Here is a 16,602-nt window from a genome sequence, read left to right as displayed (position 1 = left end):
GGTGTTAAAGTTACAAGGCGCCAGTCATTCAAGCATGTGATTTTAGCCTGCTTTGGGATGGGCAAAATGTGGATGTTTTAAAGCATGAGGGGACCACAGACAGAGAGAGGGAGAGATAAAAATGTCCTTAAAAACTCCAGCTAACTAGTCAGAACATGCTCTTAGTACACAGCCTGGGATGCCATCTGGACCAGCGGCTTTGCGAATGTTCACCCGTCGGAAGGATCGGGTTACATCCGCTATGGGGACGGAGAGTGTAACGTTATTGACCTCATTTGTATCAGCAGCGCTCTCTGTGTAGTGGTTGTTGTGCGCTTCGAAAAGAGCGTAAAATTAGTTGAGCTCGTCCGGTAGAGAGGCAGCAATGTTCGCAGTGGTTGTTGTGTTCCCCCTGAAGCCTGTGATGGTACCGATTCCCTTCCACATGCTTCTCACGTCGTTGGTGTTAAAATGTCCTTCTATTTTGTCTCTGTACTCACGCTTGGCAGATTTAATCATTTTCAGTGGAGAATAATTAGCCTGCTTGTGATCTGCTTCATTGCCGGATTTAAAAGCAGAGGTTCGTGCTGATAATGCTGCTCGAACATCGCCATTAATCCACGGTTTTTGATTTGGGTAGATGAGGATTGTTTTTGTCGGATCCACGTCTTCTATACACTTCCTGATAAAGCACGTTACGGTATCCGAGTAAGCCTCGATGTCGTCATCAGAAGCAGCCAGGAACATTTCCCAGTCAACGTGATCAAAACAGTCTTATCTATAGCTTTGATCTTGCCTTAAAACTAAAATTTGTCTGCAAGATGTTGTACATCATCTAGCCGTATTTGTGGCAGCTGTGCAAGGGACTTGGTAAACTCCATTCTGATGCGCTAGCGGAAGTAACGATACACGGAAGAACGGAAGATGTCATGTGAAAAGGGCCTATTGCTTAATGGAAACATTTTAGTCTTTATTAAAGTGCCAGTTCACCCAAAAATAAAATTGTATCTTCTGGACATCTCTTCTTGGATGAAAGAGCATCACCTACAACTCAACCACTCCAAGACAGAACTCCTGGTTAAACCGGCACAGCCATCAATTGAACACCATCTTACCATTCAGCTCAAGAGACAAGAGAGGGCAGAATCATGACAGCAGCTGCACGTCTAGTTTTCAATCAGCCTAAAAGAACCCATGTAACACCTCTACTGATTTCACTTCACTGGCTGCCAGTTGCCGCCCGCATCAAGTTTAAATCTCTGACACTGGCCTTCAGAACGATAACGGCAAATTCTCCCATCTACCTTAACTCAGTGCTCCAGGTCTACATCCCCTCCCGTCATCTTCGGTCTGAAAATGAGCGACGTCTGGTTGTTCACTTGCAAAAACCTTTACTCATTCAGTTCCCCTGTGGTGGAATGAACTGCCAGCCTCCACCCGAACTCAAAACATACCTGTTCCGCATTTATTTAACTAACCAATACCTGTCGGTCTTTTTTTTTTAAATCTTGTTGTTCATTCTCTCCTTTGCTTACTCCAGCTTTAATCCTCCTAGTAGCATGGCCTTGTAAACTAACGGTAACCTACTGTTTATAGTGTGTTGACAAAATGTTTTGTATGCTCTCCTACTTGTAAATCGCTTTGGATAAAAGCGTCTGCCAAATGAATAAATGTAAATTCACTCATCCTCAAGTTGTTCCAAATCTGTATAAATTTCTTTGTTCTGTTGAACACAAAAATATGATAATTCGTTAAAATATGATAACTGTTGAACACAAAATATGATAATTCGAAGAATGTAGGAAAGCAAAGAGTTCTGGGGTACTTTTGACCATTGTCATTTTTCCTGTTATGGTAGTCAATGGTGGCCAAGAACTGTTTGATTACAAGCATTCATCCAAATATCTTTCTCTGTGTTCATCAGAAAAAATAAATTTATACAGATTTGGAACAACTTGAGGGTGAGTAAATGATGACAGAATTTTCATCTTTTGGTGAACTGTCCCTTTAATATGACAAAAATTACCTTAAAACAACGTTTTTACAATTCATCTATACTCTCACAACCTTTAAATTCAGGCCACAGAAAATAACAGACAAATAAATTAAATTCACAGGTTACTTCATGACACATCAGTCAGTCGCTCGCAGTCCATCTGTGTGGCTGAATTAGAAATGAGCAAAAGCAATCGTGGAAAGGTCAGAAAGCCGTGGTCTGCTTGATGCTGTGAAAGCTGATGCGGGTGGGAGAGGTAGGGATGGACATAGCCCTCGCCACTCTGACTCGCAAAGCATGATTATCCTGCCAGCGATGCCATCGCTTTCTGGCGGCGGAACGCACCTGCGTAGGAGAAACGTGCATCAGAATGTGCATCAGCAGCTTTCAAACATGGAAATAATTTAAATATCTAGAAATAAAACTAGGCAAAAAAGTATAATTTGCATATGTTATTATAAAACATACACATCTGGCATTAAAAATGTTTTATTTTACAGCATTAGAATCACATATGCCCTCGTGGAATCTGTGAACTGCTTTTACATTTTTCTGCACTGATCATCAATTCTGTGAAATGTAGCTAAAATTATAGGCAAAAAGTAGCTAAAAGCAATTTCAAATATTGTTGTTGCCACTTTTTTGTTTCAACATTTATTTGTAAGATATAACAACTTACTTTAGCTCCAGGCAGCAATTAGTGAAAATAACCTCAACCTGAAGTTATTTTCTTAACCCACATAATTGAATTGATGCTGGGGCGTTGTAGACCCCTTTTACTTGGGCATGTGCCCCAGTATACATCTGCTGTGCCCCAGTATAAATCTGCTGTGCCCCAGTATAAATCTGCTGTGCCCCAGTATAAATCTGCTGTGCCCCAGTATAAATTTCAAGTTTGAACAATTTACTTTATTTGTCAGTGTAATCATTTACATTTGATAATAGCGGCAAAAAATGGATCTATATGCAACGTAGTAACCTAATTCACGCTTGTAAAAGCGATGCAGGTCGAAAACACAAACTCGTGCCGTACTTTCGCGTAGAAATTCATGTTCGCGCGTGTCTAGCAACTGCAGCACGCAGCTGAGCAAGTGCGCAAGCAGGCACGCAAGGGTGACGACACGCGACTGAGGTAGGCTATGAAAACATGACGAAACTAAAGTACGTAATATCAATAATTTTATTTTGACTCGATCATTAATTGTCACGTATCTGTCTCTGTTGTTGTGGACTTTTAATTTGTATATTTAGTTTGTTTGGACTTATTGTTTACCTCGTTTGTAACTCGCATTGGATAAAAGCGTCTGCTAAATGACTAAATGTAAATGTATTCCTTTGTTCCTGTTTCCTGTGTCATGTTGTAGTTCTTTTGTTCATTGGATAGAAAAAGTCATGGGGGCCTGTGCCCCAGTAGAGCTTTAGGTCTAGCAATGCCCCTGAATTCATGCTCTCACTTTTCTAGATACATAAAAACTCAAGCCATGTCCCAAAGCGTAACAGGATAAGAAGCATAAGAAGGGTTTTCAAGGTTTTCATCTGCAATGCTGCAATAAATGTACGTATGTGGAACACATGGGTTGATATGGGTAAATTTGTTCCCGTGAGGAGTGAGCCTCTCGTGTGAAATTTTCTGGCTCTAGTTCATATATGGAGCAGTGGGGTTTACATTCTTAAGATTGCAAGTTTAATCAGTAGTTGCTAGGCAACCATACATCCCATTAAAAAAAGACACGGAAAGCAATTAGCCGCAGACCCTTTGTGCATGCAAAGTTTGGTGATTTGAATCCATCCATTTGAATAAAAAGTTGGTTGTTCAAAAGAGGAATAATAATAACAGGTCAGAGGAAAATTTATAGGAAATACACAAAGACCTTATAGGGAAAAACAAAGAAACAAAAAAGTGGAGAACGTGTAAACATTTGTGTCAACAAAGTATAAAATTGTGTAAAAAACTGCAGATGCAAAGCATATCTTGCATTGAATCAAAATGTATACTGTATTAAGCAGACCGTATAATGTTTGGTCTGATGGGAGCAACTACAGTGGTGGGAGACACACTTAAAATCTGAGAATGAGCAAAAAAATCCATCTCTGTCATTAAGCACCCAGGTTACATTAAGGCAAAAAAATTATGTATATATATTTTTTAAGTTCTATATTACAATATAATATAAATTCAGTATCCCAAAGTTTGCACATGAAAGACAAAAATCTTCAGAGATCAATGACTGTCATGTTAGATGATACCACTATTAACAAAAAAAACCTTTGTATGAGGATGATGAAGCACACATAATAAAATGAGCCCATTACACAAGAGCAGTCTGCAGGCTCATGATAAATTGCTCTGTTCCTGGGTTTGTGTGCGAGTGTGTTGGCGGTAAATAGCCTCCCACGTAATAATAGGGTTGGGGGGTAGAGGGCAGATAAGGTAATGGGGTGTTGTGGTTGGTGAAAGGGCCTGTATATTGACATAGTCATCTTGCAGATCTGTCCATCCATGAAATTACACTTAGCATTGACTCACCTCCCCATTAAGGAAGCAGTAAAATACCGACACAAAGAATCCCTGTTGGAGAAGAGCAAAAAACAATGTCACTTACTTACAGTAAACAGTTACTTCAATTACCACCAGTTGGTTGATAGTCTTTTTTCTGTAAGTATACATGTTGCATAAAGATACAAATTATTACCGTTAATCTGTTAAAATGGCGGTAACACTTTACAATAAGATTCCATTTGATAACATTAGTTAACATGAACAATAAACAAACAAAACAAAATTTATTAAACTAATGTTATCTTTGATTCAAACTCAGCATACAAATACATTTTTAAAATCATAAATTGTATCTGTTAACATTAGTTAATGGACCAAGAACTACAATTAACACAAATAAAGATCAATGAATTCTGTAAAATATTTAGTTTGTTGTTAGTTTGTGTAAACTAATCCATTACGAATTGTTAACAAATAGAACCTAACTGGAAAGTGTCACCGATAATCTATGAAGAAAAATGTTCTGAAACCAAACTGAAACAAAAATATGCAGAAAAACAAAAACAATTCTTTAATACGCACATGGCGTCATATCACTGTTTCTGTTTTGCGTTGTTTATGGTTTAATTGATCAAATCATGATATCACAAGGCATTTTAACCGTGTAACAAAAAATGTTTGCAAATGTTTGCAAGTATTGACTGAAAAACACAGGAAAAAGTGGCTTGTAATATTGTATACCTTTGGTGTATGTTCTCTAAAAGAACTAATGTAAAAGATTAGACGAGACGCGGCAGCATGATTGACATGTTAGACAACTAAGCAGTTTGCCTTTTTTGAGTATTGTGTGTAAAACTAGACTAAAATTAAAACTTATAATATATGTACTGTACACGAATATTCCATCCAAATATTTGAAAATAAAAGCACATGCAGTGCATTAAAGGGAAAATTTGACACAGCTACTTTTTCCATCAATGAAAGTGAATGGCACTGAATTTGTCAGTCACCATCATTTTGTGTCACGTCTGTGTTTCTCAGTAGACAGAAAATCAAGGTTGTGGGTGAAAAAATGATGACAATTTTAATTGGGGTAAATTATTCATTTAAACTTCTCAATCGAAAGAATATGTCACTGTGTATCACTGTGATTGACATACAGTAAGAATACCAAACTATTAGAAACTATCTAATAATATTGACCTTTTCCCAGTTTTTATAGTGGTTTGACAGTGGACTTTTTCCTGCACTGTAACACAACACAAAAAAACTCCATCCATGAATAATTGGCAGATGTTGTTACTGAGATGTCAGCACGTGTTCTCGCTGAGGGCGGATTGCAGTGAACAATCAAAGGCTGCTAGGAAATAATGTTCTCCTGGGAAACAAAACTATTTTTCACACTGAAGCACTTAAAATATTAATGAGAACAGAAAAAGAAACCACAGAATTTAAAGATTGAAAAGGAAAGAGTTCACACTTAAAAGGTGACGGGGACCAATAACAGTCCCTTAGTCGAATCAGGATGGTAATTGCTATAGAGTTTTTTCTTAATAGCCCACATCACAATTTAAACTGTAGACTATAATGGGACTGATGAGTAATTGGTAAAACAAATGTCAGTAATAATGTAATAAAAGTGAAGATGGTCTTTGCTGTCCCATTGACATTTCCTTAAGTTCTTTTGTATGTTTGTAACTATACAAACATGGTAAAACAAACCAAATTAACTTAAATAAACCAAAAATATTTGGAAGACGCTATCTTGAAGATGCATTGCACGATACACGTCTAAAAAAAATGGAACCCATGACCTTTGCGCTGCCAATGCAACCATCTACTAATTGAGCTCACAGAAACAATATTATACTTTATGTACAACATTAATACGTGTTTACAGAGAACATATCTTGATTTTTTTATTCTTTCTACCCTATTGGCAAGTTCCTCTTTATTATAGTCAAAATCTAGCTACTGTATTCAAGAACAATTAAATAAACTGTAAATACAAGAGATCCTTTCTTCGAGCCCACTTATTCTCTCCAGGTTCATGGAAGGGCCTATCCCATCCCATCTCCTATCTTGGGCCTATATAGATTCAAGACATGTTCAAAGAAAACAATTGTGCTTCTCAGTTAAATACATCTGGCTTAATTGTTCAATAAAGATGTTTTGCAATGTGGGAGCAAGACCAGTGTGCTTTAGATAGTCCTAATGGCCTTGTGATTTTAATTGCTATATGGTTGAGTTTCCCTTTTAAATGTCTTGTAAAATAAACAAAAACAATAGGCGCTCGCTACGGTACATGACTAAAGGAGCACACAGTGGAATAAATAAATAAATATCAAAATAACAAGGGCATCAACTCCCACATAGTCATTAATGCAGTGACGGGCAGTTGGTGATGCTGAGATGCTCCGTGTGCCTACACTCTTCCTGCATTTCAACTGTTAGAGAAAAAAATGTAGCACACTCTTGCCCACTCTTACTACTAGCAGCTGACTGCAAAAGATATGTTAACTAACACAGAGCAAAGGCCATACCGATGAACACAAATTAAAGTGCATCTGTATAATATACCTTGCTTTAGCAAACTTTACTCTTAAAAGAATTCTGTCATACATCTACAGGCCCACATGTTGTTTTTTACCTGCACTTACAGCATTTATTTTTAACTTTGCAATAGTACATTGCTGCTATTGACTATCAATTTGTGGCCATCTTGGTTTGAAATTACATGAGGGTGAGTAGATAATGATGCGATATATATTTATGGCTGTATTATTCCTTTAAGAAAGAGGAAGCAAATCACACGCAATGCCAAAACAAGCTTTTTTATGTTGTGCCTTCCCGAATGTACTTATTGCTGAATGACATCACTTAAGACACAAAGAAAGTGTTACATTAACTAGTCCAGTCTTCATTTCACCTGCAATCTTCTCTGACCTGACTTTTATCCAAGGAACACAATGGTTTAAACGACATGCAGATATAAGTATCATTACATTTAACTTATGGACTTAAGAGACCTCTGTGTGATGCTTACCTGAAATGACTGTAGAAATGAGTTGAAATAGATGAAGACTATTTGAGATATGTCGTCATCTCCTGGGTTCACAAAGAACAGCATGTATGTTATGCCGAGCAAGGGCAGCAATACTAGAGTTGCCTTCACAGCTTTTCTGCAATAGAAAAGAGATATTTGTATGTGTGGGATGGGCTCACTTCTCCAGAATTTCATAATGTGCACAAATGTTTATTAGAAGGCTGTTTTTTAATCAAATAAATCATGATGGCATTCTTCTGACAATTTATAATGACTTTATTAAATAGCTTTGTTTTTCTGAACTTATAGGCACTGTGTGCAGTGTTGGGTTTAACTAGTTACTAAGTAATTAGTTACTGTAATTTAATTATTTTCCCCTTGAAAAAGTAAAGTAAGGGATTACTCTTATAATTACAGTTACTTATGATGTAATTAAACTAAATACTTTGTGTAATATGTGTGTGCAATAGTGGAATTGACATCAAAATTCAAAGTCTAACTTTAAAATCCTTGCTCTAATGTATAATTCTCACATTTGTAATACTTTGGTCAGTTAATAATACAACTTTATGTAGTTTAATATTATTTATTTGAATTAATTAAATAAGCCGTTTCATGTCTATCCTTCAATCACTTAACTAATCAAGGTTGATATAGGATATAGAAAGTAATTAGTAATAAGTAACTAAATACTTTTTGGAGAGAGTAATTTGCACAGTAATCTAATTACACTATTGAATATGTAATTAGTAACTAGTAATTAATTACTTTTTCAGAGTAACTTACCCAACACTGGCTGTGTGTGATTTTTAGGAGGATCTATTGCCAGAAATGCAATATAATATAGCCTACATAACGAGGTCTTCAGAGGTGTATAAAAACCTTACATAATGAAGCTATTTCTATCCGCATACAGCGCGGGTCCCCTTACATCAAATTTGCCATGTTTCTACAGCAGCTCTAACTGGACAAACTGCTCTACAGAGCGTATTTCGTAATTACGTTATCTCCTTCGGCAAAGTGAAAATGTGACAACCTCTTTGTCCTGTGTCAGCCACCGTAGTGCTTTGAAACGGAGGGGTGAGTGGTGGAGTGAGTAGGGTTGGGCATCGTTTCAAATTTATCAATTCCGATTCCAAATTCGATTCCAATTCCTAACGATTCTTAGTTTCGATTCCAAAGCAGTGAAAAAGCAATAAAAGTCAAGCAAGATCAAAAATATTTATTTTGTGCCATTAGTTACAGCTGAACACTGTGTGAGCCTTCCTTTCGAAGCGAGGGAGAAGGGGGTCTCACGTGTAGCATCATGTGCCGGTGTTCTGTCGAATTGTACTACCCTGTCAGATTTTCCTTCCGCAGGGCAAAACTTAATATAATCTAAAACACATCGACAAAATAAACAGGTAGGATGATTTTACAATGCAAAATACCCTGTCAGATAGTCCTACCAGCTTAAAATAAACGCATAAAATAAGTGTACAGCGTAAATACCCTGTCAGATTTCTCTACCAGCATAAAATAAACATGTAGGATTAATTTACTGCGCAATACCCTATCAAATTGTACTACCAGTATGAAATAAATATGCAGAATGATTTAACAATGGAAATCAGATTCCCGTAGCAGTATAAAATAAACAGGTAGGATGATTTTATAGCGCAAAAAAATGAGGTAACATTGATGTGCGCATGGCTCTGGCATTGTCCCCGCACTAGTGTCATCGGCGGCTAATGAAGAGCACTCTGAGTCGGCAGTGTGGGCACTCGGGATGTGCAACGCTTTAACACAGTGCATTCTTGTAATTCGATACGATGAACCAACCGCATATTGCTGGTGACAACCGTCTTGCAACATAATAGTTTGTCACAATAATTACACTTAGCTTTGTCTTTTTGTGATTTCGCAAAATGCAGCCACACTTTAGTGCGCCTTCCACGGTCCATCGTGTGAACTGACTTTTAGTATTCGAGCGGAAGGTCCTCGCAGATGGCTATGTCTGTCATGGCTCTGCTTCCTTAGTCATGTTTTTCTTGGTCCTGTAGCAGAGTCATGACAAAGTCTTTGGTTATGTGTGGAGAGAAACATATTATTGTCCGTTTGACAATAATATACGTTCTCTCCAGTGTCTTGTCATTGGCCCCATTCCTCTTGTTTCCTCGTTATCTTTCCCTGAGTGTTTAATGTCCCACACCTGCCCCATGTCGTTATCCCTCGTTTGTCAATCCCTATATATACCCTCATGTTTCTTTGTCTTGTTGCTCGTGGATTGTACTATGTATGTGTTTGGTGCCTGTACTGTGTGTTTCTGTATCGTGGTCGTGCTCTTGCCCGTGTTCCTGTTCCTGTTCCTGTTTTGTGAGTTTTGTGAGTTTTGTGCCTTTTATGATTTAAGACGTTTGGTCGTGTCTTTGAGTTTAGTTATTTGTCTTGTTTTCGTTTTGCCCCCTCGTGGGAAGTCTTTTGTTTTATATATATATTTCTGAGTTCCGTTTTCCCCATTGTGGGTGTTTTGTTTCTGTTTTGTCTATTATTTAATAAATATATCTGTTAACCCCTTCACTGCCTGCCTGCTATTGGGTTCTTCTGCCATATCGTGACAGAATGACCAAGCCAGTACCGAACCCAGCGGGCAGCATGGAGGAGCGACGAGGCTTAGGAGCCGCCAGGCTCACCCTTGTTCGGCTTCCGCCAGAGGGGACCCCCGTGAAGACTTCGCCATGGACTTCCTGTCCACCTGCGCGCATCGGGGTTCACGAGGCAGATTGAAGGTATCTTCAACAGCTGCCTCGAGAAACCTTTGAGCCGCGGAGATGCGCCGGTTGAGCCCCTGGGCTTCGTGACCAGGTCCAGATCGCGATGGATCGGAGGAGTCCAGGGGATGTCCTGGCGGAGCTCTCACGGGGCTGGCGACCATCCGGAGGGCCAGACCCTGCAGCTCGGAGTCGTGGGCATCGCCACACCGCTCCCCTCAACCCCTGCAGCCCTCCACCACCAGCCAGCCTACGGTAGGCAAGGGGGAGGGAGATCTGGGGCCACCTCCGAGGAGTCCCAGCCGAGCCAGCCGTGCCTTTCCTCTTCTTCTCACCGACCACCAGGCGGGTGGCTCGGCTAAGAAAGAAGAGGCAGCGGCGGGCAGTCCGCTGGAGCTGTCCGTCCCAGTCCGGTGCAGCCTGGCATCCAGTCCAGGTGCAGCCTGTGCAGTCCAGTCGCCTGGCGTCCAGTCCGGTGATCCAGCCGGCGTCCAGTCCGGTGATCCAGCCGGCGTCCAGTCCGGTGATCCAGCCGGTGTCCAGTCCGGTGATCCAGCCGGCGTCCAGTCCGTGATCCAGCCGGCGTCCAGTCCGGTGATCCAGCCGGCGTCCAGTCCGGTGATCCAGCCGGCGTCCAGTCCGGTGATCCAGCCGGCCTCCAGTCCGGTGATCCAGCCGGGTCCAGTCCGGTGATCCAGCCGGCGTCCAGTCCGTGATCCAGCCGGCGTCCAGTCCGGTGATCCAGCCGGCGTCCAGTCCGGTGATCCAGCCGGCGTCCAGTCCGGTGATCCAGCCGGCAGTCAAGCCTGTCCAGCCGGCCTTCCAGCCGGCGTCAAGCCTGTCCAGCCGGTCCCTGGGAGACTCCCAGGGCAAGACTGTCCCCCCAGGACTTTCCTAAGTCCCCCAGGACTCCGCGCCCTCGAGCGCAGCCGGGGACTGGGACTTTCCCCCAACCCTTTTGGACTGCCCCCTGACTCTTGTTTTGCCCCACCCCCCCTCCCATGTTTGTTGTTCTTGTTATCCCACCCCAGTCCTGTAGTCTTGTTGTCCTGCTACCCCTTGTCATGTTCACCATGTTTGTCTGGTTTTTGTCTTTGTCTCGGTCTGCCTTGTCTTGTCCGTCTACCCCTTGGTGAGCACCTGGAGGTGCTCATTAAAGGGGGGGCTTCTGTCATGGCTCTGCTTCCTTAGTCATGTTTTTCTTGGTCCTGTAGCAGAGTCATGACAAAGTCTTTGGTTATGTGTGGAGAGAAACATATTATTGTCCGTTTGACAATAATATACGTTCTCTCCAGTGTCTTGTCATTGGCCCCATTCCTCTTGTTTCCTCGTTATCTTTCCCTGAGTGTTTAATGTCCCACACCTGCCCCATGTCGTTATCCCTCGTTTGTCAATCCCTATATATACCCTCATGTTTCTTTGTCTTGTTGCTCGTGGATTGTACTATGTATGTGTTTGGTGCCTGTACTGTGTGTTTCTGTATCGTGGTCGTGCTCTTGCCCGTGTTCCTGTTCCTGTTTTGTGAGTTTTGTGCCTTTTATGATTTAAGACGTTTGGTCGTGTCTTTGAGTTTAGTTATTTGGCTTGTTTTCGTTTTGCCCCCTCGTGGGGAAGTCTTTTGTTTTATATATATATTTCTGAGTTCCGTTTTCCCCATTGTGGGTGTTTTGTTTCTGTTTTGTCTATTATTTAATAAATATATCTGTTAACCCCTTCACTGCCTGCCTGCTATTGGGTTCTTCTGCCATATCGTGACAATGTCAGGTCAGGTGACTCAGGTCTTGACATATGACGTGAAAATTATGTGACCGTGCGGTCCGGAATCGTTAAGTGGAATCGAATTTTTATTTTTAAAAGGATCCGATTCCTTTATGGATCCGATTCCAGAATTGGAATCAAATTTCGATTCCCAACCCTAGGAGTGAGTATTGGTTGCAATTCGCAACCTCACCGCTAAATGCCGCTAAAATCTCCACATTGCACCTTTAAAGGAGCTGTATGTAACATTGACACCTAGTGGTTGAGCTTGGTATCGCAGTCCAAATTCAAAATATTAGCGAGGGTTTTTCCCCGCCCCTCCTCAGACTCCACGCTCACAAGAGTTGCCAGACACTTACAGGAGTGTAATGGAAAGCATAAACTCTTACACTGTAAAGTTTATCTGATAATTGATACGTTTGCAGTGGTTTTGTTGTTTGCAAATATAACTCAATGATCAGCTCGTTTCAGAGGTTGCGTCCTCCGGAGTTATATTGCGGGCCATATTGCGGTCTCGTTTAAATAAACGTAATAACATTCTATATTACTCCTCATGAGTTGTACAATAATATAGTAATTCTTTCTAAGTTTGCAACGTAATAGTACCGGAAAGGGTGGAATCTGCTCTGACCCATCGTTTGTTTGCTGCAATATGCAGTGTAGGGCTGCACGATAATTTATCGCGATACCACTAAATCCTATTGAAATCGAGCTGGCTGCGATATGCAATGTGTCGATATTTATTTTTAATGCGTAGCTTGTCCGTGAAGCACGGCTCTGGGATCAGTAGGAAATGCTGCTCGATCTAAAAGCAGAGCGAGTTTGAGTCGCTTATAATGTGCATTTGAAAAAGCAACACCCATCAAACATGATCATTATAAATATACTTTATTATCATAAAAATACCTGATGAGGCTTGAGTAACAGTGATAAAAAGTTGTCCATAGGCATTTCCTAGATTCTAGACTGCGCTATGGTCTTCTTCTGCAGTGCGTAATTGGAGTTTCCACAAGAGAACGCCCTCTGGCTTTCCGATGCATCAGCATTTTCCCGTACTTCACTCAAAAGCTGTGCATAAATCACGTGATATTTATCGTCGCCCTAATGCAGTGATTGTCGCCAACTGGCAACCGAGCTGTCGAAATACACTAGTGGGTAAATCGTCAGTGGGCGGGGTCACACGGACCAAAACAAAAACAGACATTCCGGCACGGAAAGCACATTTCAGAGTGGAATAACTGGCAATAGCATAGTTTTATTGAACAAACCAATATATGAACTTAGCATGTCTACAAACATATTAAGGTATTGTTTTGATTTAAAACAGTAAAATTATTACATACAGCTCCTTTAAGTTTAATTGAAGTACAAGACATTTAGTTGTAAGAAGTTGTCCATGAAACAACTACAACAAGCAGTGGTAGATGTTATTATTGTCATTAAGTAACATTAAAGCACAAAGTCCCTGTTCTACTCTGACAGTCACTACTTGCTGCGTTTTGCTTATTTCTGCTTTCGGTAACTATGTGTTGGGGACGTCACACTACAAAGAAGCTCTTAAAGTAAATAACATCCAAACTCATTCATTTCCTAGTGCCCTTGAATTGTTTACCAATATCTCGTCATCATTTGATCACTGATTAAATGAGACAGCAAAACCCTTGTGATAAACAATGAATGATAGCAGTGCTTGAAAATGAGGAAATTGAAGATACTAAATGACATTCAAAGCTTACTAATAGCAAACACTGTCAGCAAAGCTTTAGATAACGGTCAGTAAAAATAAACAAATAATACATATTTTGAATATTAATTGTATTTCATAGGGATGGTTTCCTGTACAGGGTTTAAGATAGTTCTAGACTACAGTAAATGTTAGAGCTATCTACAATGAAAACAACTTGCATTGACATATCTTAAAATATACCAGTGCCATTGTTTTCTCAAATGCACACAAGTGATGTTTTTTTGTATGCCATCTTTGTAAAAACTACTTAAATGTCCTTATATAACTAAGGCCTATTCCTGATTTAAAATAATCCCTGTGCGGGAAACCACCCCATAGTGTTTAGAATGGGAAGAAAAAGGAAGATATAGAAATGAAAATTATGATTGTTTGCATCTTTTAAAACTATTAGAATGTCAAGAGAATGAAATAAAAATGACACAACGAGGAATGAAAACAAATGTGTATTGTTTAGCAACAGCAGTAATAGTATAAGGATTAGTTCATGTAAACACAATTAATGTGACAATTGCTTCTACTAATCTCTATACATTACTTATTTTGAATCACAGCTCACAATGTTTGTTGGTTGAAAATATTATGACCATATACATATTATAAATATAAAATATTATTTTTTTATTATGAAAAAATATTTTTGTATTGTAAATGACTATCAATCTTTTGATTAAAAATGATTGAAATGCTAAAAGTGAATGAAATGCTACCACTAATAAAATTCTTTTTTTGAAAGAAAATATTAATAATACATAAACCTGTCCTAAAGACTCAAATTCACTAATGCCAAATGCCACAACAAAGTCTGGAAATGGAGTGCCAGCAGACCTCAGATAAGAGAGCGTGCTTTATTTCCTGCTTGAACTGAAGTAAGTATTGCCCCGAGATACATTCACACATCAGGAAATAATGAATGCAGGTCCACATTTTCTGCCTTTCAAAGTATAAAAACGGTGCCACAAGAACTTTGAAAAAGTAAACCCAACTAACATTTTGACCCCAAGTAAAACAACAGCTGGAACGTATGCGAATGACATGACTTCCAAAAAATTCTACTAAGAAAAGATACAGAGCTGAGTGTCTATTGAGGTCCTGCATTTAAAGTGGCCACATTAAAAGCAGGCACATCTCATGAATAGGGCACACTCTGGTGTCCCATTCCATTAGCAAAAATCCTGTTTTTGTTCACTGTATCTACATACACCGCGGGTCCTCTTGCATGGAATTTGCCATGTTGTTTCTACAGTAACCCTAAACGGAAAAAAACTGCTCTACAGTGCGCGTTTTGTAAATGCGTTATCTGCTTCAGCAAATAAGCGAAAACATGATGACAGCATAGTTCTGTGTCAGCCACCATAGTGCTTCAAAGGGATGGGGAGGGTTGGAGTGAGCCATTGGTTGCAATTCGCAACCTCACCGCTAGATGCCACTAAAATCTCTGCATTGCTCCTTTAAAGCACGTTGTAATATGTAGAATTTTTTTTCCATTTCCTTACAAATTAAAATTTTGTAGTTTACAAATAAATAACAGCATATAGATTTAGAATGACATAAATGAGTAAATATTGACATTTATTGATGATTGAGCTTGTATGTTTACGTGTATGTTTATGTGAACTATTCCATGAACGACTGTGAAACATGAGTTTAAGGTCTTTACCTGTATTGTATTGTTTCAGATGTAGTGGAAGCTCTCAGCTTTGTCATAAGAATGCGCACGATGTTGAACAGGAACACAAAGTTTATCTATTGCAGGACAGATATAAAACAAGTGGGTCAATGACCATGTAATAAGATTCGCCTTGTTTGTTTGTTATAAACTTTCAGCTGAGTTCATTGCAGGTCTCTGTCTTTTGCCTTTAAGCACTACTGCTGTGTTTGTCGGATGCATCAGCAACAGTCACAAATTTGAGCTGGAATCTGCAATCAGGTGAGTGAGGAGAAAATTGCAGTCACAGCAAATTCAGCAGCTTTACGAAAGCTTAAGCGTGAAATCTCGGGTTTTGAGGAAATGGCAGTTCAAGACATATGCAAATGGCAAAAACTTACATGAACCTCAGCTGAGAATAAAATATGACAAAGTAATAACACTTACAAGAAGAACTAGAATAACAGGCCCTTGATAAATGTAGTCTATATACTTCCCAGGTTCCTTCCCAAACCAGCATCTGAAATACAATAAAAGTTTTCGAGTTACTAGCTGAAACCACTTAACACCACAAACACATGAAACGTTCTTTAATAAATGCTAGGATTTGTACAATAAACGATAAATCAACAGTAAAAAGCGTGCTCTTTAAATCACGCTTTGATAAAAACACTCTGGGTAATATTTAGTGACAAAAAAAACGCCATTAGAGAAATGAGAAACTGTTTTTAAATCAAGTAAAACTGTGCCAACAGTAAAACAAACAACAAAATTGCTACTTCAATCACTTTAAATCTTAAAGCTTAAAGCCATTAACATCCAGCGGTACACATAAATAAATGACACAAAATAAACAATGCATAAATGCAAGCCAGTAATTTGTGCCTTTTCACATCTTACAGGGACAAAACCCACCAGAGGATGATATCATTTCTCATAGAGACCTGTTCAGTTTCATATTGATTTTAATCATGCCTGGGGAATATGTGAAAGGCTTTTAGTTTGATTGAGTCATTGACAGAGGGCAGTGAGCATTATAAGGTGTTGTCTGATAAACACCTACAGTAATACTTGGAAATATGATTTAGTTGAAGGTGAAATATTTCGTTTTTTATGTTAAAAAACACATTGTCCTGTCACATCTTAAAATGTTGCAAGAACTGTAAGTAGCCTATCTATTT

The 16,602-nt window shown here is 39.4% G+C and overlaps 1 protein-coding gene across 2 annotated transcripts in view; it reads right to left on the bottom strand.

The window, feature by feature from the left end:
- Window positions 1-2,176: 2,176 nt before the first annotated feature.
- The window catches only part of LOC130554579 (corticotropin-releasing factor receptor 2), a 60,598-nt gene continuing 46,172 nt past the window's right edge, over window positions 2,177-16,602 (bottom strand). For both annotated transcript variants that reach the window (XM_057334333.1, XM_057334332.1), the window contains exons 8-12: window positions 15,869-15,941; window positions 15,434-15,519; window positions 7,522-7,657; window positions 4,503-4,544; window positions 2,177-2,320 (exon numbers count right to left, since the gene is read on the bottom strand). In XM_057334333.1, the coding sequence (XP_057190316.1) occupies window positions 2,180-2,320; window positions 4,503-4,544; window positions 7,522-7,657; window positions 15,434-15,519; window positions 15,869-15,941 (478 nt within the window). In that variant the 3' untranslated portion in view covers window positions 2,177-2,179. The remainder of the gene's footprint in view (window positions 2,321-4,502; window positions 4,545-7,521; window positions 7,658-15,433; window positions 15,520-15,868; window positions 15,942-16,602) is intronic.

The sequence above is a fragment of the Triplophysa rosa genome, linkage group LG5 (genome assembly GCF_024868665.1).
Source record: "Triplophysa rosa linkage group LG5, Trosa_1v2, whole genome shotgun sequence".
Lineage (NCBI taxonomy): Eukaryota > Metazoa > Chordata > Actinopteri > Cypriniformes > Nemacheilidae > Triplophysa > Triplophysa rosa.
This window is presented reverse-complemented; position numbering and strand designations above follow the sequence as displayed.